Genomic DNA, 27301 nt, shown 5'->3' with positions numbered 1-27301 from the left:
ATACATGATACACGCAGAAATACATGATACACATAGAAATACATGACACACAGAAATACATGACACACAGAGAAATACAATATGCACACAGAAATACATGATACACACAGAAATACATGATACACACAGAAATACATGACACACATAGAAATACATGACACACAGAAATACATGACACACATAGAAATACATGACACACAGAAATACATGATACACATAGAAATACATGACACACAGAAATACATGATACACACAGAAATACATGATACACACAGAAATACATGATACACGCAGAAATACATGATACACACAGAAATACATGACACACATAGAAATACATGATACACACAGAAATACATGATACACACAGAAATACATGATACACATAGAAATACATGATACACACAGAAATACATGATACACATAGAAATACATGATACACACAGAAATACATGATACACATAGAAATACATGACACACAGAAATACATGATACACACAGAAATACATGATACACAGAAATACATGATACACGCAGAAATACATGATACACACAGAAATACATGATACACAGAAATACATGATACACGCAGAAATACATGATACACACAGAAATACATGATACACACAGAAATACATGATACACGCAGAAATACATGATACACGCAGAAATACATGATACACGCAGAAATACATGATACACACAGAAATACATGACACACATAGAAATACATGATACACACAGAAATACATGATACACACAGAAATACATGATACACACAGAAATACATGATACACGCAGAAATACATGATACACGCAGAAATACATGATACACACAGAAATACATGACACACATAGAAATACATGATACACACAGAAATACATGATACACACAGAAATACATGATACACACACAAATACGTGATACACACAGAAATACATGATGCACACAGAAATACATGATACACACAGAGAAAAACATGATACACACAGAGAAAAACATGATACACACAGAAAAACATGATACACGCAGACATACATGATACACGCAGAAATACATGATACACACTGAAATACATGATACACACAGAAATACATGACACACAGAAATACATGATACACACAGAAACACATGATACACACAGAAATACATGACAGAGAAATACATGATGCACACAGAAATACATGATACACAGAAATACATGATACACACAAATACATGATACACACAAATACATGATACACACAGAAATACATGATACACACAGACATACATGATACACACAGAAATACGTGATACACACAGAAATACGTGATACACACAGAAATACATGATACACACAGAAATACATGATACACACAGAAATACATGATGCACACAGAAATACATGATACACACAGAAATACATGATACACACAGAAATACATGATACACACAGAAATACATGATACACACAGACATACATGATACACATAGAAATACATGATACACACAGAAATACATGATACACACAGAAATACATGATACACACAGAAATACATGATACACACAGACATACATGATACACACAGAAATACGTGATACACACAGAAATACATGATACACACAGAAATACATGATACACACAGAAATACATGATACACACAGACATACATGATACACACAGAAATACGTGATACACACAGAAATACATGATGCACACAGAAATACATGATACACACAGAGAAAAACATGATACACACAGATTAAACATGATACACGCAGACATACATGATACACACAGAAATATACACACAGAAATACATGATACACACAGAAATACATGATACACACAGAAATACATGACACACAGAAATACATGATACACACAGAAATACATGACACAGAGAAATACATGATACACACAGAAATACATGATACACACAGACATACATGACAGAGAAATACATGATACACACAGAAATATGATACACACAGAAATACATGATACACACAGAAATACATGACACATAGAAATACATGATACACACAGAAATACATGACACACAGAAATACATGATACACACAGAAACACATGATACACACAGAAATACATGATACACACAGACATACATGACAGAAATACATGATACACGTAGAAATACATGATACACGTAGAAATACATGATACACACAGAAATACATGATACACACAGTCCTGCTTCAAGCAAAACACATCTATTGAGAGTAAATGTACAGAGATGAATAGGATACTTTGTTTAAACAAGAACCTCCCACGTCACATTTTTTAACAATTGGATGAAAATGTGATACCTTCTTGTGGCCTAAGTTTTTTTTTCCAGGTCTATCCTTCTCTGTTGTGGGTAATGTGTCTGAGAGTGGAAGGTTCATGGTTTGATACCCAATGTCATACCAAAGACAGTTAAAAGATGGTACTTGTTGTTACCTTGCCTCGTGCTCGACATTAACAGGATCAAGCAAGGTTGAGAGTAAATGTACATCGAGATGCTAAAATAGTTTGTCCAGAAGATACCTCACAATATTTAGAAATTGGAAGAAAATGTAATAGCGTCTTGTGGCCGTAGACGGTTGTTTTAGTTCTGTCCTCCTCTGTCGTGGGTAGAGCATCAGCACAGAGAAAGGAAGGTCGATACCCTGGCTGTGTCCTACCAAAGATGGAACTTGTAACCCTGATTATGATAAGGGGATGAGACAAGAAGTGGTTGGCTTGAAGTCTGTATATTGTGCAGGCCTAATTTTAACAATAATATGAAACATGCACCAGTGCAACCTATTATTGAAAAGTGCAACCTAATATCTATGTCTTAATGCACCAAGGGTATGTAAAAATAATTTCATGTCCGACTAATCCTTACTTTTTCCACACAACGATCTTTGAACACAGTCAATAGCTCTAAGCTTTATATATCATACTACATCACTAATCCCTTTGTTATGTGTAATTTGTCAAGCTTTCTTGGGCTTGACGTCATTGTGTTCACATGTTCTAACATGTTTTACAGCAATATGTCATTAATTTATGTGAAGTCATGACACTGTCATCAGAGATCTGAGATTTTATTTATTTAGTCTAGTTTATGCCTCGATCATATCTGTTTCAGCTTTGATAAGTTTAATGGACCAGGGCGCAACTGACACCTGGTGCAAGTTCAGTCAATTGACATAAATCGAACCCTGCTGAGTCTTGAGTGGGGTATCCTTTTTAAATTGTGGCATGCTATCTTAATGGGCTAGCGCTATAAAATCGGCATTAGGCTGGGCGAGTTCAAGCAGCCACACACTCACACATATATACATATCACTGTGAGTGAAATAATTTTGAACATGGTGTTGGAGACACCAAATGTTTATAGTTTACCAATACAGTAGATTTGGTACGACCTGCCTGTATTGTGGTAAATAAGATAGCTACGTGACAAATCTTAAAGAACAGTGAAGAACATTGTTCTATCATGGCATCATTTCAGGAGATTTCAAACATACACTCGTCGCTCGATAATGTTGTAAATTGGATGATGATATTTTTAGAGAGGGTAGAGAGCTGTTTCCCTTGGATGTAGCTGGAAGGCGCAGGCAAATACTTTGGCCAAAGGATTGCATCCAAACCTGGGCAAGCTATGGCAATCGGTTTTGGTAGAAACAGTTTTAGATAGTTGCCGTGAGAATTATGAGAATAATCAGGAAGTACCAAACTTAACCCCCCAGTTCATAAAATGGACTTGTCCGATATTGCTGCGATCGGATTGTATTCAGGGAGTCATCATTGTTATAATATGTCAAAATATTTTTACTTTCACAATCCCTTTGTCAAAGAATTGAGTGTTAAATAATCTCACCATTTCAGATATCTGAGAATATATGAGACTGCACCATCATGCAAGGCTATCAGCAAGGTCAAGGTCAGTGGCCAGGAGGTTATGACAGAGGAATGTCTATGATCAACCAAAGGGGAAGGGCAGATGAGAACCCCCCTGATGGACGGTTCAGCGAGATGGAAACTGATTCCCCCACAATGAGCATGGTAACCCATGCATTGAAGACCCTACGAGAAATGCATCGTTCTGAGAGTAGGAAACGGCCAGTGCAGCAGGGCTTGAGGGGAGATTTTAGTGGATTTCCTGATGCCAAGACTTCACGTTATGAGTCAGGGTAGGTGTTGTCAGTCAGTGTATTTTGTATGAGATATCTGATGGTTAAATACTTCATCCTCACTTATCCAGTGTATCATGTCTCCATTCTGTTAGATAAATACTCGGACCCTCTTGTTTTGTAATAGAGTTTTAATGCTGTCTCACTGTATCGTCAAGCCCTAACAAAACATACTGCCTGGTTTTAAAGGCATTATCTCCTTGATGTTTCTTGCAGAGGTCCACCAGACTCCACGGGTCAAGGTCAGGATAACAGCTGGAGGTGTACTAAGGTGAGTTCTTCACATTCGGGGGATGGTCGGGTGGCCTAGTGGTTAAAGCCTGGCCTTGGGATGTGAACCCCATACCTGATGTCCCCTGCCTTGATGGGAACCAACAATGTATTTTCAAGGGTCCTTACAGGAAATATGAGGGTAAAGTAATGACTTGGTGTAGTGTAGTGTTATAGTTGATAAGTACCGTATTCAACGTAATAAGAACCCCGCTCTAATAAGCGCCCTCGGCGATATTTTCCAATATATTGGCTAGTAAACAATCCCAATTATCACCCTTCCGACTGATCAATGTACAAAATTCGTGTACATTTATTCGTGAATAATACGTACTCGTGTGTTATATGCACCCTTATTTACGAGCAATTAAATTCTGGAAAAATATATCTGTCATGTATAATACGCACAGACTTTTCTTTTGTATTATTTCAGGCTGTCAGCAGAAACCATAAAATTTACGATCTTTCGACTCTTTCACCAAAATTATTATCTTATAAGAGATCCCTATTTCTAATTTTGAGAGTGCCTAGGGCGCTTATTATGTCGAATATGGTACTTTACTTACAGGACCCTTGTATTTCTTGTCAAGAATTTAGTGCAATGAATATTATTGTGCGTCCCTCAGGATTTCTGTGTCCTGTCTATACATTTGAGCACACTGGACATCCATTTCTGTGTTGTGTAAGATCCTGATATACCTCACTTGTCCAGATATTAGTATCGCACAAATGAGGTTTATTGATGTTGTTCATGTTCCGTTTATATGACGATTGGCGCGTTTAAGTTTTGGCTTGAAGTGTAAAACACCCAACAATGTTTTTTGTCTCATAGCTAACCAACAGAACTGATAACTATTAAATGAGACGACAGTGAAGGGATCAGGGACAGACAACTCCTGATTTGTAACGGTTAGGCATGGGTTCTGTGTTACAGGTTAGAAGTTCAGAAATTGCAATGTGTTGTGTCAGAATAAGTATACTAATATCATAAATATCCAAATTCATGTAATTTTATCTGATATCAACTTATAAGCAGCCCTCTAAGAGTATTTGTCTCTTTCTTTGTTTCAGTGTAACAGTAAGAACATTGAAGGAAGGAACTATTGCATCCATTGCTACTCATCTCGGGAAGTTGGTGAGTTGTTTGCTATTTAATACTGACTGGATCCGTGGGGATTCCGGGTTAAAATAGATCCCCGGCAACAAATGCTGGTCCAAATGAATCTGATGGTCAGTATTGGTGACATTGGGTTCATAGCGTATCCTCGTACCCCGATATCATGGATCGTTGCTCACAATATCAATCACTGGATTTTCTGGTTCTGAATCATTTGTTTACAGGCCTCAATCATGTTACAGACTGGACCCAAAGAGTACAAATTGATTACTTGAAAGAAGTTAAAGAATGATATGAAAGAATCAGGTGTTCTTTAACTTCTCTTGAGGAGTAATTAAGTGAATATTGAATCAGGGATTTAAAATACCCTTGGTAAAGTTAGAACTTTACACTCGCCCACTAGCCTGGGGCTAATACAAATTCCTGTGGGCAAGTACAAATTCCCCCATTGTTTTAACATTACTAGGGCTTTATACCCAGGCTAGTAAGAGACTTGCGCCAGGGCTTTGAAGGCAGTCTCGTCTCTGCCAAAGTTGGAGACACAAGACTTGGCCGTTGAAGAGGGAGGTGGAAAACCAAGGTTGGCGTAGTAGATCCCCCTTGAGTTCCACTCAGTGAGCACCAGGTAACTGAGTCGACGGGGGTCTGAAATTTCGAAGACGTGGAATGGAAAGTCAGCCTTCCTGTACTTAGGTGCCTTGGAGGAAGGAGTAAGTGAGCGATTGGTGAAGTCCTCGTCCTAAGCCGAAATCATATCCTTAACCATCGGATCAGGAGGGACAAACGTTGGATGAAACTAGCCAGGCAATCTGTTGAGTCGAAGGTGGGAGTCGACATCTGTGAGGGAGCTTTCATTAGTAGGAACAAAGGAAACCTCAGAAGAGTTGGAGCAATAATCTCTGTGGTGTTGGACTGGAGAGTGGCCCCGGGACCGATGTCTGGAACAGGATGACTTGCTCTGGATGAATGAGAGGTATAGATGTGGGATGAAAATGAATGGATCACTGAGTTAGCACCAAGATCCATAGGAGGTGCAGATTGAGGTGCCAAGGGCATCACCGAGGTCGAAGGTGTCGAGATCGTTGCAGAAGCTGAAGGCGCTGGAGGAGCTGCAACCCTTGGCATTGCTTGCTGAAACATCAACTGCATCAGTTGAAGCCAAGCAAGATTCATGAAAGGCGTCTGAAGCAGCTGGGAGGCGTAGGGAGGAAGAATGGAAGTCCGAATCCTGGAGGCCTCTGGACCACTGGCGCCGTGGATAGCTGGCAAGACGGAGGGCAATATGAGCTCAGCACCATCGGCGCCACACCAGGAATCCGCGTGAAAGAGGAGGCAGTGATAATAAACGAAGCTGATGTGGACGTCGGCACCTGTGTCGTATCAGCAAAGATAGAGTGGGCCTGTAACGAAGATACAAGTTTGGAGGTGGATGCCGGAGATGATCGTGGCTGGTGGGGGTGTAGTGGGCTTGGATGAGTCGGACATTTTCTTACTGAAACGACGTTTCTGGGCCTGTTGTGTTTGCTGTTTCTGTGATACCTGGAGGTATTTGGAGAAAGTTGAAGGGGAAAATTTCAGACAATCTTTACACTTAGTAGCCTTGGAGCAGGTGGTGGTGCAATTGAGACACAATAGATGAGGGTCCCACTCAGACTTACAGACGTGACACTTGATACTATGTGGCATGTATCTGTAATGATAGCAGAGTGTAATCAAAATGCGTCCCCGCCCACTTATGTATGCTATAATTGTTTATCCAAGCCATGTGGGTTTATGAAGAATAGGTTTATGCAAAGAAATCAATACACCCCAATTTGCCCTGTTATGAATGAACTGCAACTGTAGAGCCATGACATCAGTTATACCTATTCTAGAATCATTGACATCAGTGGTAATGTTTGATATTTCAATTTGGAAATAGGGTCACGGGTGGCCCAGTTGTTTGAGGCATCACAATTCACTGTGCAAAGTTGGTTGTGTTTGTGGATGAACAAAATTGGTAAACATCTGAGTCGTGCATCACTTCGAGCTTTCCTCCCACATTAAGCTGACACGCCATGATGCTGTTAAAAGCGGCATTAAACACAACTCACTCGGTCACCCAAATTGAAAATATGTTGTTCTGACATTTGCTTCAGACTTGAGGCCGAGCAGGTCTTATAAATCTCAGAATGAATACTCAACGGAAATGAATCCATGTCTAATGGGTATGAGTATATCGTCAGTATGGTAAATATGATAATATAGCGTATTATGCTCAAGAAAATATTGTTTACAAACAATATTCATTTGTGTTCCAGGAGACCAACCTCCTGAGGGTCGTGCAAAGGTAAGATTTTGAGAAATATTACCCATAATGATAGACTGACCATGTAGTGTAACTTTTCTCATATTTAGACATGTGCATTTTAGTGATTCTCAATGCTGATTGGTCAACTGAAGTCATGAAAACTTGAAACCTTGAATTACACATTATCTGCCGCTCAATCATTTTTTATTGTCACACTGAGCAGTAGTTCAGCTGTGTGATGGTGGCGGTTGAAAAATCAAGGCTGGACTACACAGTCGAGTGATCCCCGCCTGTGGAATACGATGGCAGGCTATCATCCAAGTTAGCCACCTAGTAGACAGGACCAGGTTGCACCCAGGTCCCCTATGTTTATCAAAGGTGAAACATGCATATAATCTTAGAGTACCCACAGTTAGATGAAGCGTGACAAATTACACATCACACAAGGATTATTGATAAATGGTAAGTAAAGCTTAGAGGTATTGAATGTGTTCAAAGATTGATGTTGTTTGATTTGTAAGAACTGGACACAAATTTGAAAGATTTTGACGTGTACTTGATGCATGTGGACACTGGTGCATGTGTTATATAGGTAAATTGAGCCCTGGCAGAGTTTGGGCACACCAAAAGCCTATTATTCTTACGAACCCTCTACCTCTATTACATCATTGCAAAATTCCTGTAATTTGGTTGCAATCACTTTATAATTAGATCTCATAGACAAAGTGATGCAGAAATAGAGCTGACAGACACATCATTCTAATAGCTCCAATATGGCCAATATGGCCAGGCAAAGCATGAATTCCCAAACTGTGACAACTGCTGATGGAAAACCCTCACCAACTACCACTGGTGGATCTTCTACGTCAGCTCAGGGCGGGTGGGCATTGTCCACAACCCTCTGGTACATTCTTGCAATGGTGTAATAAACATGATAGAGGTAGATGATTTGTAAGAATTATAAGTACAATAGCAACCAACCTAGAAACATTATCAGGGTGAACCATGATTCAAACCCACGATCACAGGAACAGTAGTCGTTATTTTAATAATTCTGAGAATACTACATCTATTACATCAGAAGTACTCCCACTCTACTCTCCATTCGAGAAAGAAGTGAGGATTTTCCTGCCTATGCTTGCTGAAGAGCTGTAGGCTGATGTGGTGACAGCTAATTGTGTGGAGCTGACAGCGATGATTTGTTTGTTTTTTGTTTAACGCCACACTCAGCATTGTTCCTGCTATATGACGCTGGTCTGTAAATAATTGAGTCTGGGCCAGACAATCCAGTGATTGATATCATGAGCATCGATCCACTCAATTGGGATCGATGACATGCATCCACCAAGTCAGCGAGCCTGACCACCCGATCCCTTAAGTTGCATCTTACGACAAGCATAGTTGCCTTTTACAACAAGCATGGGTTGCTGAAGATCCATTCTATCCCGGATCTTCAGTGATGATGACTTGAAAACTGAAGATTGAATTGTAGTGTGATTGCCGCCAAAATACAGGAATTCTGATTTTATAGATGTAGTATTCTTAAAATTATCAAGAATGATAACTGTTGTTCCTGTGATTGTGAGTTCGAAGCCCAGTTCAACCCAATTATGTTTCTAGGTTTGTCAGCACTATACCTGTGCTTGTAGGTTTCACCAAAGTGGTAAACACCTGAGACTTACACCACTTCAGAATTTCCTCCCACCTTAGCTGACATGCGTAACAAGAATACTGTTCTAAGCACCATGAAACCAAACTCACTCACTCTTTCCAATCCATCCATCTATCCCTCCATTCATCCCTCCTTCCATCCATCCATCCATCCATTCGTTCATTTGTTATAGGTGGATGAAGATAAGGCCAGGACGCTCTACGTGTTCGACCTCCAACCGACCACAACAACGACTGATCTGTTCAGGCACTTTTTCCAGTGGGGAGACATGATGAAGTTCCACGTATATAATGACCCTGATGGACAGTGAGTACAACTTATGATCAGGCCTTGCATGTAAGGTCACTTTGAAATCTGCGTTCAGTATGAGAATATCTGCTTTCAGTGTGTGAAATAATATTGCTGGCCAGGTGGGCAAGCTAACCTTAAAAGTTAGTCGCCATTTTCAAATTTCACTGAATTAATTGTGCCTAAATGCAATGGTATATTTTTCTGATGTTTTAGATGTTGTATTGTTTTACAGAAATGAGAGAACATATTTTTTGTTTTGAGAGGTTTGCATTTAAAAAATCACTGTTAAAATTTCAGTAGCCAGTCATGATAGGGACTTTTCAAAATCAGTAGCAAGACCAAAACTTGCTAGCCGCAGACCCTGCAGACTAGCAGACCGATGGTTTTTTTATTATTCTTATGACAAGTGCCAATTTCACAAACATATTGATTATGGTAATTAGAATCAAAATATCTATCGGGTGAATGATTCGTTTATGCATTCTAAATTTGTGCTGTATGTCCAGAGCTCTAGGTGTTGGCTAGCTTGTGTAACCTCAATCACAGGTTTACCCTGATTATCTGCCAAGCACACCAGCTCCATACCCAAATTTGTTGGTGGTTTAACCAAGGTGTTTTCGCATCTATGACCTCCACTACTTGGGCTTATCCTTAGACATTGGGTCGCACACCACTAAGGTACTTACTGGTACATCGTATCACTTCAGGCGAGCTAACAAGAGATAACAAATTTGATCAATTAAAATGTAACATTTTGCGATATAAACATCACCAGACGTGATGATTTTCGCATTCATGCTAAAATTTGTTTGAAATATTTTCCAATTTTCAATGTCCATAACTATGCCAATTCAAGGGATAGTTTAATAACATTGTTTCCGTCCTCTGATGTAAGCATTCTAAAATATTTAGCACATTACATTCAAGATACCATCAAACTCTGATCTTCACAATTGAATATATTTGCTGTTGCACCCATGTTAAAAATACCTTCATGTATTAATTATAGTAGTGGAACGATAGACAGATGCATTGTTGGATCGCGATTTTGTACTTCCCGATACAAGTATTGATCACAGTAGCACACTAAGTAAACAGGATCGATTCTTACCTTAAATGTATTCTTTAGTAAATGTTACACCAAACACTAATTACTAGTGAAAACAAGTAGTGAAATCTTAAATATTTTCATCCATTCTGTCATACTTGACACTGCCAACTGTAAATCATTAGTGTGCCAGGTGTTTCACCATCCTGTCCATAAAGAAATGGGCTTAGACACCACAGATAAGAGCACATGCAAGTATCGTGATACGTATCGGATCGTGAGCTAGGTATCGTGATACGTACAGATCGCACAGTTGGGATATCTTCCCAGCCCTAATTAATTGTACGTGAAATAAATGATTGATTATTGATTTAGCATTTCAATTTTAAATCCGTTCTGCATGTCATGGTTTTGTATGTAGAGATTAAGATTACCATGTGTATTTTGTCTTGTAAACTAGGCCGAAAATAGCAATCAGCAGTACAATGTGGCATTTCACCCTATTTTAAACTCTCGATATTGGGGCAGAAAGGTTTCACTGATTTTAGTGTTTACATGGGAACAAGGTCAAACACCTTTTTTAAATGGAACATAAATTTTTTCCACATTCCAGAGTATGATGATCAGCAGATCATTGACGTAAGTAGTGAGAAATAAACACCCAATATGGTATTTCAGTTCTACAGGTTCTGGCGTCGTGCAGTACATCCGCCAGGAGGACGCTCAGGCTGCTCTCGCTGCTGGTCCACACTTCATCCAGAAGAAACAGATTATTGTCTCGGTGAGCTCCAACATACTTGTTCATAAATACATGCTCCCCAGTACCCCATGCTTCTCTCCCTTAGGTTTAGTAGAATAGGTTCCCAGTTCCCCTTGCTTGTCTCCCATAGGTCCCCAGTACCCCATGCTTGTCTCCCTGGGAGTTTAGTAGAATAGGTCCCCAGTTCCCCTTGCTTGTCTCCCATAGGTCCCCAGTACCCCATGCTTGTCTCCCTGGGAGTTGAGAGATAGAATTGGTCCCCTGTACCCCATGCTTCTCTCCCACAGGTCCCCAGTACCCCATGCTTGTCTCCCTGGGGGTTGAGGGATAGAATTGGTCCCCAGTACCCCATGCTTGTCTCCCATAGGTCCCCAGTACCCCATGCTTGACTCCCTGGGGTTGTGGGGTAGAATGGGTCCCCAGTACCCCATGCTTGTCTCCCTGGGGGTTGAGGGATAGAATTGGTCCCCAGTACGCCATGCTTGTCTCCCTGGGGTTTGAGAGATAGAATTGGTCCCCAGTACACCATGCTTGTCTCCCATAGGTCCACAGTACACCTTGCTTGCATTCCTTGGGGTTGTGAGGCAGACTAGGTCCCCAGTTCTGCATGCTCGTCTCCCTGAGGGTTGTGGGGTAGAACAGGGCCCCACTATATGTCATGCTTGTTTCCTATCACATATGCACTGTGGAAGCACCATATTTGCTAACAATTGTGAATATAATCCAAGAAGTGGTAAAAAAAGAGTCCTCAAGATCATGATGATCATTTTGGGATATGAATGAAACAAGACATATATAGATCCTGTATATGAAAAACACAACTATTTGCATTGGATTCTGGGTTAGAATAGGTCCCGAGCAACTTCTTGCTGTTTGTAAGTGAAGTGACTTGACAGATCGAATGGTCAGACTTGGTGACTTGGGTGTTTGCGTTGAATGGACCATTCATTTTAACTTCAATCTGGCCCAGATTCGTTTATTTATTTTATTGGCCGGAATATGACTTAGACAATGTGTAATCAAGAGAATTCTGTTTTTGCTTGTTGCCAAAACTGAAATGTCTAATTGATAAAACTTATTTCTTTTCCAGGACAAAAAGAAGGCAGGTAAGTTGTCCACAGTTAGAAGGGTTGTGCACAGTTGGTTGTCTGTTCCTAAAGTACTCCATATGTTTCTATGGTTCGCGTTTCTTTGGGCGGTGAGTATATACTAACAGTAACAGTAAAATATACACACATTGATACCAGGTTGTGGGTACCCAGACTCTATCTAAGCTACCGAATCACTTGTCAACAAACAGCTCTCTCTGTTTCAGATACGAGGACAAATGAAAGGCAAAGGGAGGTATGTTTTTCAATGAAACAAAGATGATATTTATTCTATTTTATACATCAAGGACTAACCAGTAACTTCATTATTGAAAGTTACTTCCCTTAGTTAAGCAAGGATCTGCAGGTTGGGGGTTTGATTCCCAGATTGGCTTCATGTTTGCTTTGTCAGCACCATTTCCATAATCATGTTTCACCAAAGAGGTAATTTTCCTCCAACTGATCCTCATGTTAGATGTTGCAAACATGGGGACATTCTTCTGATACCAAGAGATGTCATTGGTTCATGAGCCGACGTACCGACATGCAAGTAATAGTATCTTGCTAACCACACCTCATGCACTTGCCTAAGGTTGAAAAACCTCACTTTTTTTCAATATCTGACATCTAGATGATTAGTATTGTTTGATGTTTCTAACATATTCAGATTTATTTTGCTTGTTACACATCTTCTGTTTGTTTGTTTCAGATGATGAAAGCTGCAGAAGGTAGGATTTCAATAAAACACTGATCCATAAGAGCAAAGACCCCATGTCTGAAAGTGGGGACTACGATTGGGCCTCATCACTTGTATAGATTGTACTGGACGTGAGGAGATTAAGTTCTCAGCACCTATGTCCTTAAGAAGGGACTACGATAGGGCCTCATCACTTGTATAGATTGTACTGGACGTGAGGAGATTAAGTTCTCAGCACCTATGTCCTTAAGAAGGGACTATGATAGGGCCTCATCACTTGTATAGATTGTACTGGACGTGAGGAGATTAAGTTCTCAGCACCTATGTCCTTAAGAAGGGACTATGATAGGGCCTCAACACTTGTATAGATTGTACTGGACGTGAGGAGATTAAGTTCTCAGCACCTATGTCCTTAAGAAGGGACTATGATAGGGCCTCAACACTTGTATAGATTGTACTGGATGTGAGGAGATTAAGTTCTCAGCACCTATGTCCTTCAGAGGGGACTACGACTGGGCCTCATCACTTGTATAGATTGTACTGGACGTGAGGAGATTAAGTTCTCAGCACCTATGTCCTTCAGAGGGGACTACGACTGGGCCTCATCACTTGTATAGATTGTACTGGACGTGAGGAGATTAAGTTCTCAGCACCTATGTCTTTAAGAGGGGACTATGATAGGGCCTCATCACTTGTATAGATTGTACTGGACGTGAGGAGATAAAGTTCACAGCACCTATGTCCTTAAGAGGGGACTATGATAGAGCCTCATCACTTGTATAGATTGTACTGGAAGTGAGGAGATTAAGTTCTCAGCACGTATGTCCTTCAGAGGGGACTACGATTGGGCCTCATCACTTCTATAGATTGTACTGGATGTGAGGAGATTAAGTTCTCAGCACCTATGTCCTTAAGAAGGGACTATGATAGGGCCTCATCACTTGTATAGACTGTACTGGACGTGAGGAGATTAAGTTCTCAGCACCTATGTCCTTAAGAGGGGACTATGATAGGGCCTCATCACTTGTATAGATTGTACTGGAAGTGAGGAGATTAAGTTCTCAGCACGTATGTCCTTCAGAGGGGACTACGATTGGGCCTCATCACTTCTATAGATTGTACTGGATGTGAGGAGATTAAGTTCTCAGCACCTATGTCCTTAAGAAGGGACTATGATAGGGCCTCATCACTTGTATAGACTGTACTGGACGTGAGGAGATTAAGTTCTCAGCACCTATGTCCTTAAGAGGGGACTATGATAGGGCCTCATCACTTGTATAGATTGTACTGGAAGTGAGGAGATTAAGTTCTCAGCACGTATGTCCTTCAGAGGGGACTACGATTGGGCCTCATCACTTCTATAGATTGTACTGGATGTGAGGAGATTAAGTTCTCAGCACCTATGTCCTTAAGAAGGGACTATGATAGGGCCTCATCACTTGTATAGACTGTACTGGACGTGAGGAGATTAAGTTCTCAGCACCTATGTCCTTAAGAGGGGACTATGATAGGGCCTCATCACTTGTATAGATTGTACTGGACGTGAGGAGATTAAGTACTCAGCACCTATGTCCTTAAGAAGGGACTATGATAGGGCCTCAACACTTGTATGGATTGTACTGGACGTGAGGAGATTAAGTTCTCAGCACCTATGTCCTTAAGAGGGGACTATGATAGGGCCTCAACACTTGTATAGATTGTACTGGACGTGAGGAGATTAAGTTCTCAGCACCTATGTCCTTAAGAAGGGACTATGATAGGGCCTCAACACTTGTATAGATTGTACTGGACGTGAGGAGATTAAGTTCTCAGCACCTATGTCCTTAAGAAGGGTCTATGATAGGGCCATAACACTTGTTTCATCTCAATGTAGACACAATATGGTCCTCGAGTTTCTCCAATTGAAGAAATATGAATGAGTCAGATGAAAACCTAGATTCGTTGTCAATGCTACTTATTTCTTTGTTTCAGATCCAAAAACAGCAGCTGCTCGAGCATCTCTGGAGGTTTGTATGTTCCCAGTTCTTCCTTTCAACATGCTCAAGCATATGTCTGTCTGGTGGTGCACCTGCTCAAACAGATATCTGTCTGGTGGTGCACCTGCTCAAACATCTTTCTGTCTGGTGGTGCATCTGCCCAAACAGATATCTGTCTGGTGGTGCACCTGCTCAAACATCTTTCTGTCTGGTGGTGCATCTGCTCAAACATATTTATCTGGTGGTGCATCTGCTCAAACACATATTTGTATCGTTATGCATCTGCTCAAACATATATCTGTCTGGTGGTGCATCTGCTCAAGCATATATCTGTCTGGTGGTGCACCTGCTCAAACAGATATCTGTCTGGTGGTGCACCTGCTCAAACATCTATCTGTCTAGTGGTGCACCTGCTCAAACATCTTTCTGTCAATGCACACATCACCTTGGTTTGATACTGGTATCTGTCTAGGGGATCGATGCTCATGATATCAATCAATGCAGACTCCATTATTTACAGACCATAGTCATATAGCTGGAATATAGCTGAGTGCTGCATAAAACAACAATCAATCAATCAAACAAACAAACAAACATTCAATACAGTCGTGCCTCGTTTATACGGACACTTGCGTCATTTCACAATTCGTCCGTATAAACGAATTTCCGTATAACTGAAACCAGCTTCTTACTGGAAGAGTTACTTCCCTTCAATTATGCAACCCATGACAGATGACAGAACAAACAGATACATCCACTCAATCTTTATTCATACACGTTTCAAAAAGTCTGTCATGGAAGTTTGAACTTTACCACATTTTGAGGTTTGAATTTTAAACAAACGTAACTCAGTGTCACTTGGTTAATTGACTTCTCACGAATCAAAGGATTACCACCAGTTGAAGGATAACCACCAGCGGAAGTGTATTGTCCGGATAAGTGAGACAATTTTGTGTGCATTTCAGTGTTTTGTGTATGAAAATGACCGTCCGGTTCCGGGAACTGAATTTCCGTATATACGGGTAAATTTATATAGTAATTATTTTGTTTTGAATGAAAATCGTCCGGGAACCGAGGTTTCCGGATATCTGAAGTCCGTATAAGCGGAGCACGACTGTATCTTCACGGCAAAATAGTTTAATTTTGTCGTTGAATGGAGATAACATTTAGTTTTTTGAAAATATCAGGGAAATATTTATGCTATAATTTTCTCTGTTGCAGTCCTCACAGAACAAGCTGTTTGTGTCCAACATACCAACTGACGTGACTTCCTCCGAACTGACAGAGCACTTCTCGATGTGGGGGAAAATCCACTCATGCAACATAGGAGGAAATGTTGGGCCGTAAGTTGATGCAGCATTTCACTGCCTCTGTGCTCTACTGGATAGAGCGGGAGGTTGGGGATTAAAATGTCGACTGGTTCATACCAAACGACATTAAAAGATGTTACCGTGGCTGACACTTGGCCTTTTGAGGATAAAACAAGAACAGTTTGGACTCAGTATACTGGGGTACAACATGTGCACTTGGACACATACACAAAAACACAAACACATCTCGCTATAAAAGTGCAATAATCTTGTAATTTGACAATTACCATATTCGACGTAATAAGCGCCCTGCTCTAATAAGTGCCCACCGCAATATTTGCTATTATATTGAACAATCCCAATTAGCACCCCTTCCGATTGATCAATGTACACAAGACTTATTTATTGGTGTAATACATGTGTTATATGTATCCTTAATTATGGAAATTAAATTCTGGAAAAATATAACTGTGGTATATAAACATTGATAAACATTTCAGGCTGTCAACATAAACCACGAAATTTGCAATCTTTCAACTCTGTTGTTTTTCACCAAAATAATATTCTAATAAGATCCCCCCCAATTCTAATTGTGAGAGCGCCCTGGGCGCTTATTATGTCGAATACAGTGAGCCAATGTCAGCTCACCTCAGCTGGATCGTCAGGGGGGTCGAGGTGGGCAGTTGTCTAAAGGTTGAGAAAATGGCTTGGAAAATATAATACAATATGATTTTTTTTCCTGTTCATTTTAAGAAATCAACAACTGGATGTAAATCTGACAATTGAGCAGCCCCGAATAAGGCTTGTCGAAGTCAGCATGTTTTTTTGTGTGTAGAGTCGCTTCCCGTTGAAATGTTAACTACACCAGGATTTGCTGACCATTGTGTCTAAAGATTCTCCCTCATATGATCCTTGGTTTGTCAGCAGCCTACCCAATCTTGAGGGTGTCACCAAAGTGAAACGAGATTTTCCGGCTTTTAATTTCCCCTTAATGAGTGCTATAAAGAAGATACCAATATCACATCTACCATGTTTTACACATGAAATTACAATTTCATCTACACAAATTTGTATGCTTGTAAAATTAACAATTCTGTCCAAAGCAAAACCCATCTCACTCTGTTCCAGAAACAACAACTATGGCTTTGTTCGCTACAACAATGAAGAAGATGCTCTGAATTGTCTGAATGAGCCCCACACACTGCAAGACAGGAGGCTGTTTGTACAGGTGTCAGACAAAAGCAAACATGTAAGTATACACATTCCTTTCTTATGGTTGTAGCTATGAGTTGAGGCATGAGGACTGGGTGTGAATCCTCTGCGTGCGTGCGGGCGGGTGGATGGGCGTGCGTGCCCTCGAGTGTGTCATCTGTCTTTCTTTTCTCCACCTAAACAAACATCATTAGCAAGGAATTTGGAACCCTTTTGGAAACCAATTTCTTTTCATTATCTAATGTTAGCAGGTACATGGTTCTACACTACAAGGTTCATAGAGGCATGGAAATGCCTTGAATTTGTTCAAATGACATGTTAAAATTCATGACAGACTTAATTTTTGTTCTTGTTAAAATAAATCTTGTTGGAAAATTTGCGATGTTCATACTGCCTTTTAGGTCTGACGACTAAGATAAAGTATGCTGTATTTTAGTATTACATATCTGTCTGAACCTTGTATTATTCATGAACTGCTTTTATGGCAAGTTGGTGATGTGATATGAGTATTTTTTGTTCAGATATATATATATAACTTGTTATTACACGTCTTCTGTTTTTTGTTTTCAGTTGAAAAAAGCTGAAAAAGGTAGGATTTAAACAAAACACTGATTTTCATTTCTCCACAATCCTGAGTAGATTTGTAAAATACCTTAGTTATCATTGATGTAGATTGTTTGTAAATGTTTCCTGTTTTTGTACTTCTGGCTAAAAACCCTGGTGGGATTCTGGCTATCTTGTCTTAAGAGCAAGCTAAGATTGGAGATTGGGTGGTACCAATGAGGAATCGTGTAACAATGTGCTCCGGTGTGAGACAACTCCTGTGTGCCTGGCTTACAGGCCGTCTTGATACAGAGTGCTCCTGTGTGCCTGGCTTGCAGGCCATGGTGATACAGAGAGCTCCTGTGTGCCTGGCTTGCAGGCCATGGTGATACAGAGAGCTCCTGTGTGCCTGGCTTGCAGGCCGAGGTGATACAGAGAGCTCCTGTGTGCCTGGGTTGCAGGCCATGGTGATACAGACAGCTCCTGTGTGCCTGGGTTGCAGGCCATGGTGATAGAGAGAGCTCCTGTGTGCCTGGCTTGCAGGCCATGGTGATACAGAGTGCTCTTGTGTGCCTAGCTTACAGGCCATGGGGATACAGAGAGCTCCTGTGTGCCTGGCTTGCAGGCCGTCTTGATACAGAGTGCTCCTGTGTGCCAGGCTTACAGGCCGTCATGATACAGAGAGCTCCTGTGTGCCTGGCTTACAGGCCGTCTTGATACAGAGTGCTCCTGTGTGCCTGCCTTACAGGCCATGGTGATAGAGACAGCTCCTGTGTGCCTGGCTTGCTGGCCATGGTGATACAGAGTGCTCCTGTGTGCCTGGTTTGCAGGCCATGGTGATACAGACAGCTCCTGTGTGCCTGGTTGCAGGCCATGGTGATACAGACAGCTCCTGTGTGCCTGGTTGCAGGCCATGGTGATACAGAGTGCTCCTGTGTGCCTGGTTTGCAGGCCATGGTGATACAGACAGCTCCTGTGTGCCTGGTTGCAGGCCATGGTGATACAGACAGCTCCTGTGTGCCTGGCTTACAGGCCGTCTTGGTACAGATTGGACATTGTTGCAGACATTGCTGACAGGATGGTGTTTTGTAATAGTAAATGATAATATATGTTTTAGATGCTGGGTTTTTGTTTTTCTACAGATCCAAGGGAAGTGTCAGCTGCAGCATCATGCCAGTCCAAGAACCTTCCATGGGTATGTTGGCTTGGTGGACAGTTCCTGTAGTGCTCGACCTCCACCTGACAGCAGTATACATATACCCTAAGAAACATATTGAGAGAGACCAGCGTTTATTCAGCTGGTGTTGAACAGTAACAACAATCACTCATTAGACTAGAGGCAGTTCAAGGGGACCCGTGAAGATCTGGGTAGAATGGGTCTTCAGCAACCCATGCTTGCTGTAAAAGGCGACTATGCTTGTCGTAAGAGGCGACTAATGGGATCGGAGGGTCAGGCTCGCTGACTTGGTTGATGCATGTCATCATATCCCAATTGATCGATGCTCATGATGTCAATCACTGGATTGTCTGGTCCAGACTCGATTATTTACAGACCGCCGTCATATAGCTGGCAATATAAGCCTAAATGTACAGTGGTCTGAGAACCGGAAGTGACATCAGAAGTACAACGTATAGGCAACAAAATTGATGCTATAGAAAGGGAAGTGAAATCTTAAAATGCCAAAATGAGAGGATCTAGAAAAGAATATCAGGCAATATACTTCCATTTATATATGCCTGGAATATATATATAGAGATCTGGGATACTGGGTCCCAGGTCCCACTGGTCCCTTGACTGAACCCAGGTTTATGATGTAATAGAGGTAAGGTATTCAAAGGAATGATCAAACAATAGTTATCATTGTGTTTAATTCCAATAATACTTCCTCTGTTACATCAGGAATTAGTAACTCCCACCTCCCCAATATATCTACATCTAGTTGATGAGGGTTATTGGATGAAACAAATGCCGTTTTCCTGTCAGGCGCATGCACAGTTGCATTGGTGCAGAGGGCAGGAATTGCCTCAAAACTATTAGATATGTTGGCAGTGAAGAGTACATCTGTTGAAAAATCTAAACATATGAAGCTAACCTTTCTCACACTATACATTTATATTTTGATCGTAAGTGGAGATGTGCTTCTAAAAAGACAATCAACCCAAACAGCTAGCATCAGTTGGAATATTGCTAAAAGCAACTTAAAACCATTCTCACTCACTCCAATGACATGAAATGCAGGGAGGATCATGCAAGTTTAAAATCCTTCCGTTGGTGTGTTGTCTCGGTGTACAATTTCTATAGTGTTGTGTTTTCATCAACTTCATGCAATTGTTTTACTTTCTGAAGTTCTGTCTGAGCATGTCAACATTTTCACAAAAGTTTTAGGGAGTGACGGGGATGTGTGAAAATGGAGAATTCACTTTTTTTTAGCTGACATCAAACATTAGTGTGGGCCATTACTTTTCATAAATGTGACTTTTTCTGTTGCAGAAAAACAAGAAATGTCAACTTTTTGTCACCAATGTGCCTGTCGGGACCACCCAAGAGGAGGTGTACGACCATTTCGTGAATTGGGGAGACCTGGATAAATACATCGTCAGACCAACTGCCACGTAAGTGCAGTCGTTAACTTCATTAATATGCAGCAAGGGTTACCATTACCCTATCACTGTGCAGAGTTGCATCCCTTGGGCATGCTAGAAACCCATAATTCTTATGAATCCTCTACCTCTATTACATTATTGCCAAATTCCTGTATTTTGGCAGCAGTCCGCTCATATTAAATCTTAACTCTTTTTCACTGTCAACTATGCACAACTAGTTGTCACCGCAATAGCACCAATCAGCTTACAGCTCTTCTGGTGGGAAAATCCTAAATTTTTTCCGGTGTGTGCTAGAGTGAACATCATCTTTTTCAGTTCTCCCTTTCTAGCACTTAGGTTGTGTAGTCACTCTAAAGCTAGCTAAGTTCATTTCATTAGTTGCTATTACATTATTATTCAACTAATCTCCGTCATCTCCCAAGTCACGTGGTCATTTATGATCACAGCGACCTGCATCCTTTCTGCTGGAAGTGTTGGGACATCCTTTCTGCTGAAGCTCTGTGCCTTCCTCTCAAAGATGGCTTGCAAGAATGATGGAGCAACTGAAGCGCCATCAAGCCGAACAGACTACAAAGAATCTTTCGACCAAGAGTCAGCATGGGGGGCAGACGGAAGAAAAGCCTGACCTGTCCACAAGTAAGGGTGGTATGGACATCAGATGGTGCATCTGATTGTCAGGAAACTGAGCATGTTAGCTGACAGTGCTTCATGCCAGGGGAGAATAATAGCAACAGAGTGGTCACTTCATCCAGAAGAATTCAACTGGATAATGTCAGTGTGGGACCACCACGTCTGGATCTCTTTACAACTTGGCTGATTAACCAAGTTTCAGTCTATGTCAGTCTTGTACCAGGCCCTATGGCTCTACAAGTGGAAGCCCTTTCATAAAATTGGACAGGCCTATTCACTAACACACTTCCTCCATGGTCGCTCCTATACATGGTGATCCAGAAGATAGAGCTAACAGACTTCATCATCACCCTAATAGCTCCAATATGGCCAAGCAGGACATGGTTTTCCGGACTATTGCCACTTCTTATGGAAGATCCTCTCCACCTACCTTTCCACCGAGATCTTCTACATCAACCCAGGTTGGACATTTTCCACAACTCTCTCTCTATCCTTCATCTGACCAACTGGAAGCTATCTCACTGGAAACTTGTCTGACTCTGTGCGTACAGCTGTGGCTAAGTCCTGGAGACCATCTTCCTTTACAACAACCGATGGAACAAGTTCGCCCAGTGGAGACAGTGACAGGTCTGGGAGATAGAACTGTAAATATTCCCATGGTAGCAGACTCTTTATTACATCTATGACAAGATACCAAGCTCAGCAATTGTACAATAGAGCGATACAGATTAGCTCTACACTGTGTTTTACATCTTGATCAATTACCTAGATATATTTTCCAATGGAAGATGTCCGATCTCCCAGGATTCCCTGAAATTAATCTATCAGCCGTACTATCAAACCTCCTAATAGAACCGTTTGAACCTCTCGCCAATACCACTTTAATCCAGAAAGCAAGAAAAGCTGCATTCTTACTTGCCATGGCCACAACAGCGTCTCGGCGTCTGGCGTCACAGCAGTCTCGGGACTTCATACACTAAACTATTCAACTCAGGGGGCGGTCGGGTAGCCTAGTGGTTAAAGCATTCGCTTGTCATGCCGAAGACCCGGGTTCGATTCCCAACATGGGTACAATGTGTGAAGCCCATTTCTGGTGTCCCCCGCCGTGATATTGCTGGAATATTGCTAAAAGCGGCGTAAAACCATACTCACTCACTCAATATTCAACTCAGTGTCGACTATCCAGCTGTCAGCGGGGCTCCCACAACACATTCACTAGCTTTTACTTGTGTGATGTTAAACCAGACCTAGATAGGATGTCCTGTCACACAGTTCAATCCATTATCAGTCAATAGTTGTCAGCCTACCTGACCTTTTGATCTTCTTAGCTACTAAGTGCAGGTTACGTCAAGGGCATAAGCTGAATTAAGCCATAGTCAGAGATCCATGAATTGAGATGCACCATTTGTCTCATGCAGGATTAGGGTGTCAAATTTGGAAATCATGTGCAGCATATCGTGATAAGAATAAGGACACTCTGTGGTAACACTTGACTGATTGTCAGTTTTGTCACATTGGAAACATCTCTTGTTAATGCACATACCTCTCTATATGTTTCTATATGTATGGAATACGATTTGGCCTCATCACTTGTATAGATTGTTCTTGACGTGAGGAAATTGTGGTTGGAATAGGTTCCCAGTACCCATGTCTATAAGTGGGGACCATGCAACCCCCTAAGACATCCATGTCCCTTATGACTGTTTCCTTATGCTGACTAATCTTTCTTTCCAGAAATAAGATGATAGCGTTTGTATCCTATGTGAACGAAGTGGATGCTCTGCAATGCTTGGATGCCATTCACTTTATCAAAGGCAACCGGTGGTATGTGCAATGGTCCAACGAGAGTAAAGTGGTAAGATTTTGTCTTCTCTACCATGTATACATCCCATTCAATGTATTCTGTTTGGATTTAGAAACGGAGTACCCCATGCTAGTCTCCCTGTCTCACCTGTCATCTCTAGCAAAATAGATAATTCTCTACCTCTATTACATCATTGCCATAAGTCCTGTATTTTAGCTGCAGTCACACAAGACTAATCTTCAGAATGTTCAACAGAAGTCCTCTTCACCGTCAACTATACACTAGAGAGGTTTTCCCATCTCAGCAAGCTGAAGAGCTGGATGCTGTTTGATGGTCCTATTATCTTGACAACCAGTTGTGTGTAGTTTACAGTGAGAGGACGTCTGTTGAAAGTTCTGAAAATTAGTTTTGTGTGATTGCAGCCAAAATAGAGGATTTATGGCAATGATGTAATAGAGGTAGTATTCTTAGAACTATTAACAATGATGTAATGGAGGTAGTATTCTCAGAATTATTAACAATGATGTAATAAAAGTAGTATTCTTAGAATTATTCAAAATAGTAATCATTAAGCTTGAAAGATAAGAAGGCAACCTTTGGATCCATTTATATGGCTTTTTGTCTCTTACAAAATAACTAGTCTGGAACATTTTCACCCCTTGAGTGTTATATCACTGGATGAATATGGTTTTGAAAACAAAATTGATATATGTGAAACCATGCAATTATTAAATTTACAATAAAAGTATGAAAACTTCAGGTCATGTAACATGATATTGTTTCTTTTTTTAGTTCTGCTAATAATTCTGTTTTATTGCAGATGCAGGAACCACCTAGAGGTAAGAGAAAGAGAGGTGTCCTTTTCAGATAGGGTTCTAAGGAAAAAACCCAAGACAACTCTCCATTGCCGGCACGCCTGTTGAAAACGATACATAACAGATGATGAATATGTGACACTTGTTTGTGAAGAATAACCACTATATTCTTTACAATGACTTTTCAGGGTCCCTTCTTTAGATGATCCATGTTGAGTTAATATCTATACATGCTCATATGTTTATGAAAGGTTGGATAAATGTACAAAAATTACAATATTATGACCGTCCTCACATGATCCTCACTAAATATTTGCTGGCAACAAAACAAAATTCTCCATACCAACATCACTCACTGGAACAAAAAGGAAACTGCAAGAAACTGTTGAAATACAAAGAAAGAAGCCAGCCTTACACAGAGACCAATGCCAACTAAAAATACAAAATATCATTTCTGTGTCATTTGAAAAAATATTAAGACACCCTTCTAATCATCATGATCATAGAGGTACACTAACATAAACCAATAAGAAGTTTAGTGCAAAATTATTTTTTTTTCATTGATCAAATTTATTGTAAATACTTTCCATCGTAATGGTGAAATTTCCACTGCTAAATATGTTTTGAATATTGTGGTGAAGAATGTAGTCAAGCATTGTGTGAGATACATGACCACAATCAGGGAAAGGCTTTTGTCTGTTTTTTTAGGCTACCCACCATGGCTAAAATGGTGAAAAACATTTCTTAGAACGTCAAGGTGCAGATCAATAATTAACTGTAAACATGATACATTGATAAATTAATAACCATCATCAGACCAAACTGGTGTGATGTTTGTAGTTTCCACTTTTGTTTACTTTTTGTAAGAGTTCACATCATGTATCACAATTGGCTATCTTTTTCAATTATCTTCCCTTCACTAACCCACTAGGTGCACTGACCCGGACGGTCCAATCTAAAGTATATGTAGCTGCAGCAGGATAGTGCATGCGATGTAAAGGAAGTAACTTGTCAACATTATATATGTTGCCAAAACAAGGAGATACAACTATCCTTTACATCTATTTATGTATCATACACATTTTGTGAGGTAGTCAGTATGATTTGTTGTTTGTTGGGACAAAAGTCTGCAATTTACTACTATTTTTAAGAGCATGAGTATCAGAATTAATTAAGAAATGATGGATCAATGAATTCACACCTGGGATGACTCAAAGCACTAAATATGAATGATGGGACACAGTTTACATTTTCTAATGCCCCCCTTTCACTGAGACCACAGATATCCCGAATCACCCCGAATCGGAAACTTTCGAAATTTGTGATGATTCAGCCAATAATGCAAACTTTTGTGGCTAATCAAGTTGAAAAATATAAAGTGTTCCAGGAATGGGTTAAGAAACATGTACGAATTACAAGATTCATGTACACATCATGCCCGAATTGTAAGAATCACCTACGACTTAGTTACGAATATGCCGAATGTTGTACTTTCTTAATTCTTAAATGATTTGTAGTTGACTCGGGACATTCATTTCTGTTTCGGTATTTTTTCGGGTTGAGGACAAGAAATGTTGGGAGCCATGAATCGCTAAGAATAGCCAGGAATGCAAAAGAATCGATTACAAGGCTGTTACGGAACATAAGAATTAATTACGAATAGATTACGACACAGCCACAAAATTGCAATACGTGGGTTGACCCGTCCACGAACTCCCGCGAACTGTACGAATGTTTGTAAATCAAATAAAATATATTTAAGAACTTCAAGACATGATTGAGATTTATCTACAAACATGAAAAATTGCCTATTCGGGGTGATTCAGGATATTCGTGGTCGTAGTAAAATGGGGGCATAAGAATCAATTTTACAAGAATTTCCCGTTATTGAGCCGGCTGCGCTAATGCCTAAGTATTGTTGTAATGTTGTTTTGACAGTTGGAATATACTGTTATATCGCTATATTACTGCCCTGATATTTTTTTAAATACTGCTGTAATATGGCCTTAATGTTACAGTGATTTTGCTTGGATGTTTTTATTAAATATTGCTATGATAGTGCCGTGGAATGTTGCTAAACTTTTGCTGTGATGTTGCAGTGATATCACCATAATATGTATGTGATATTGATGTGATTGCTGTGGTACATTGTTGTAATATATTGATATAATGTGGCTGTGATAAAGCTGTGATACTGCTACATTATTGCTGTATTGTTGCTATATAGTTGCTGTATTGTTGCTGTGATACTACAGTATTGTGCCTGTCCCACTTCTGTGACATTACCATGTTACTGACTATAACACAAAGATACATTCATGCTTCATGCTTTGTGAACAGCTTCCGACCCTCATAAATCTGATGTCACCCGGGATGCTCCTGCTAGACCTGCCAGATCTCCCCAAGATGCTCCTGCTATACCTGCAAGATCTCCCTGGGGTGCTCCTGCTGTACCTGCAAGATCTCCCCAGGATGCTCCTGCTAGACCTGCAAGATCTGCCCAGGATGCTCCTGCTAGACCTGCAAGATCTGCCCAGGATGCGCTTGCTAGACCTGCAAGATCTGCCCAGGATGCTCCTGCTAGACCTGCAAGATCTGCCCAGGATGCTCCTGCTAGACCTGCAAGATCTCCCCAGGATGCTCCTGCTAGACCTGCAAGATCTGCCCAGGATGCTCCTGCTAGACCTGCAAGATCTGCCAGACCCGCCAGTCCTGTGAGTCACTTAGTCATTGCTTTAACCAAGCTTGAAGTTCTAGGTAACTTTCAAAGGTCTGTCATGTATACAAGTCTTGTATATTCAATGACATTGTTACAATTAGACAAGGGGAAGTTCATATTTGATAACAATGTTACCAGTAGACAAGTGGGTGTTCATATTCAATAACATTGTTACTAGTAGACAATGGGGAGTTCATATTCATTAATATTCTTACCAGTAAACCAGAGGAAGTTAATATTTAATAACATGATTACAAGTAGACAAGAGGATGTTCATGTTCAGT

General features: G+C 40.6%; 1 protein-coding gene across 1 annotated transcript in view; it reads left to right on the top strand.

Annotated features, from left to right (window-relative positions):
- The window catches only part of LOC139446064 (uncharacterized), a 50802-nt gene that overhangs the window by 5852 nt on the left and 17649 nt on the right, over positions 1 to 27301 (top strand). Inside the window, exons 2-19 of the mRNA XM_071227336.1 lie at positions 3867 to 4171; positions 4388 to 4442; positions 5513 to 5576; positions 7859 to 7887; positions 9693 to 9826; positions 11538 to 11640; positions 12710 to 12725; positions 12935 to 12963; positions 13417 to 13435; positions 15376 to 15410; positions 16602 to 16723; positions 17819 to 17939; positions 18473 to 18491; positions 19588 to 19640; positions 20937 to 21058; positions 23414 to 23534; positions 24304 to 24322; positions 26639 to 27012. Of these exons, the coding sequence (XP_071083437.1) occupies positions 3897 to 4171; positions 4388 to 4442; positions 5513 to 5576; positions 7859 to 7887; positions 9693 to 9826; positions 11538 to 11640; positions 12710 to 12725; positions 12935 to 12963; positions 13417 to 13435; positions 15376 to 15410; positions 16602 to 16723; positions 17819 to 17939; positions 18473 to 18491; positions 19588 to 19640; positions 20937 to 21058; positions 23414 to 23534; positions 24304 to 24322; positions 26639 to 27012 (1710 nt within the window). The 5' untranslated portion in view covers positions 3867 to 3896. The remainder of the gene's footprint in view (positions 1 to 3866; positions 4172 to 4387; positions 4443 to 5512; positions 5577 to 7858; positions 7888 to 9692; positions 9827 to 11537; positions 11641 to 12709; positions 12726 to 12934; positions 12964 to 13416; positions 13436 to 15375; positions 15411 to 16601; positions 16724 to 17818; positions 17940 to 18472; positions 18492 to 19587; positions 19641 to 20936; positions 21059 to 23413; positions 23535 to 24303; positions 24323 to 26638; positions 27013 to 27301) is intronic.

This window comes from Haliotis cracherodii, unplaced genomic scaffold (assembly GCF_022045235.1).
Source record: "Haliotis cracherodii isolate W230 unplaced genomic scaffold, xgHalCrac1.p SCAF_6, whole genome shotgun sequence".
NCBI lineage: Eukaryota > Metazoa > Mollusca > Gastropoda > Lepetellida > Haliotidae > Haliotis > Haliotis cracherodii.
Note: the sequence above shows the minus strand (reverse complement) of the source record. Positions and strands in the feature narration are given on the sequence as shown.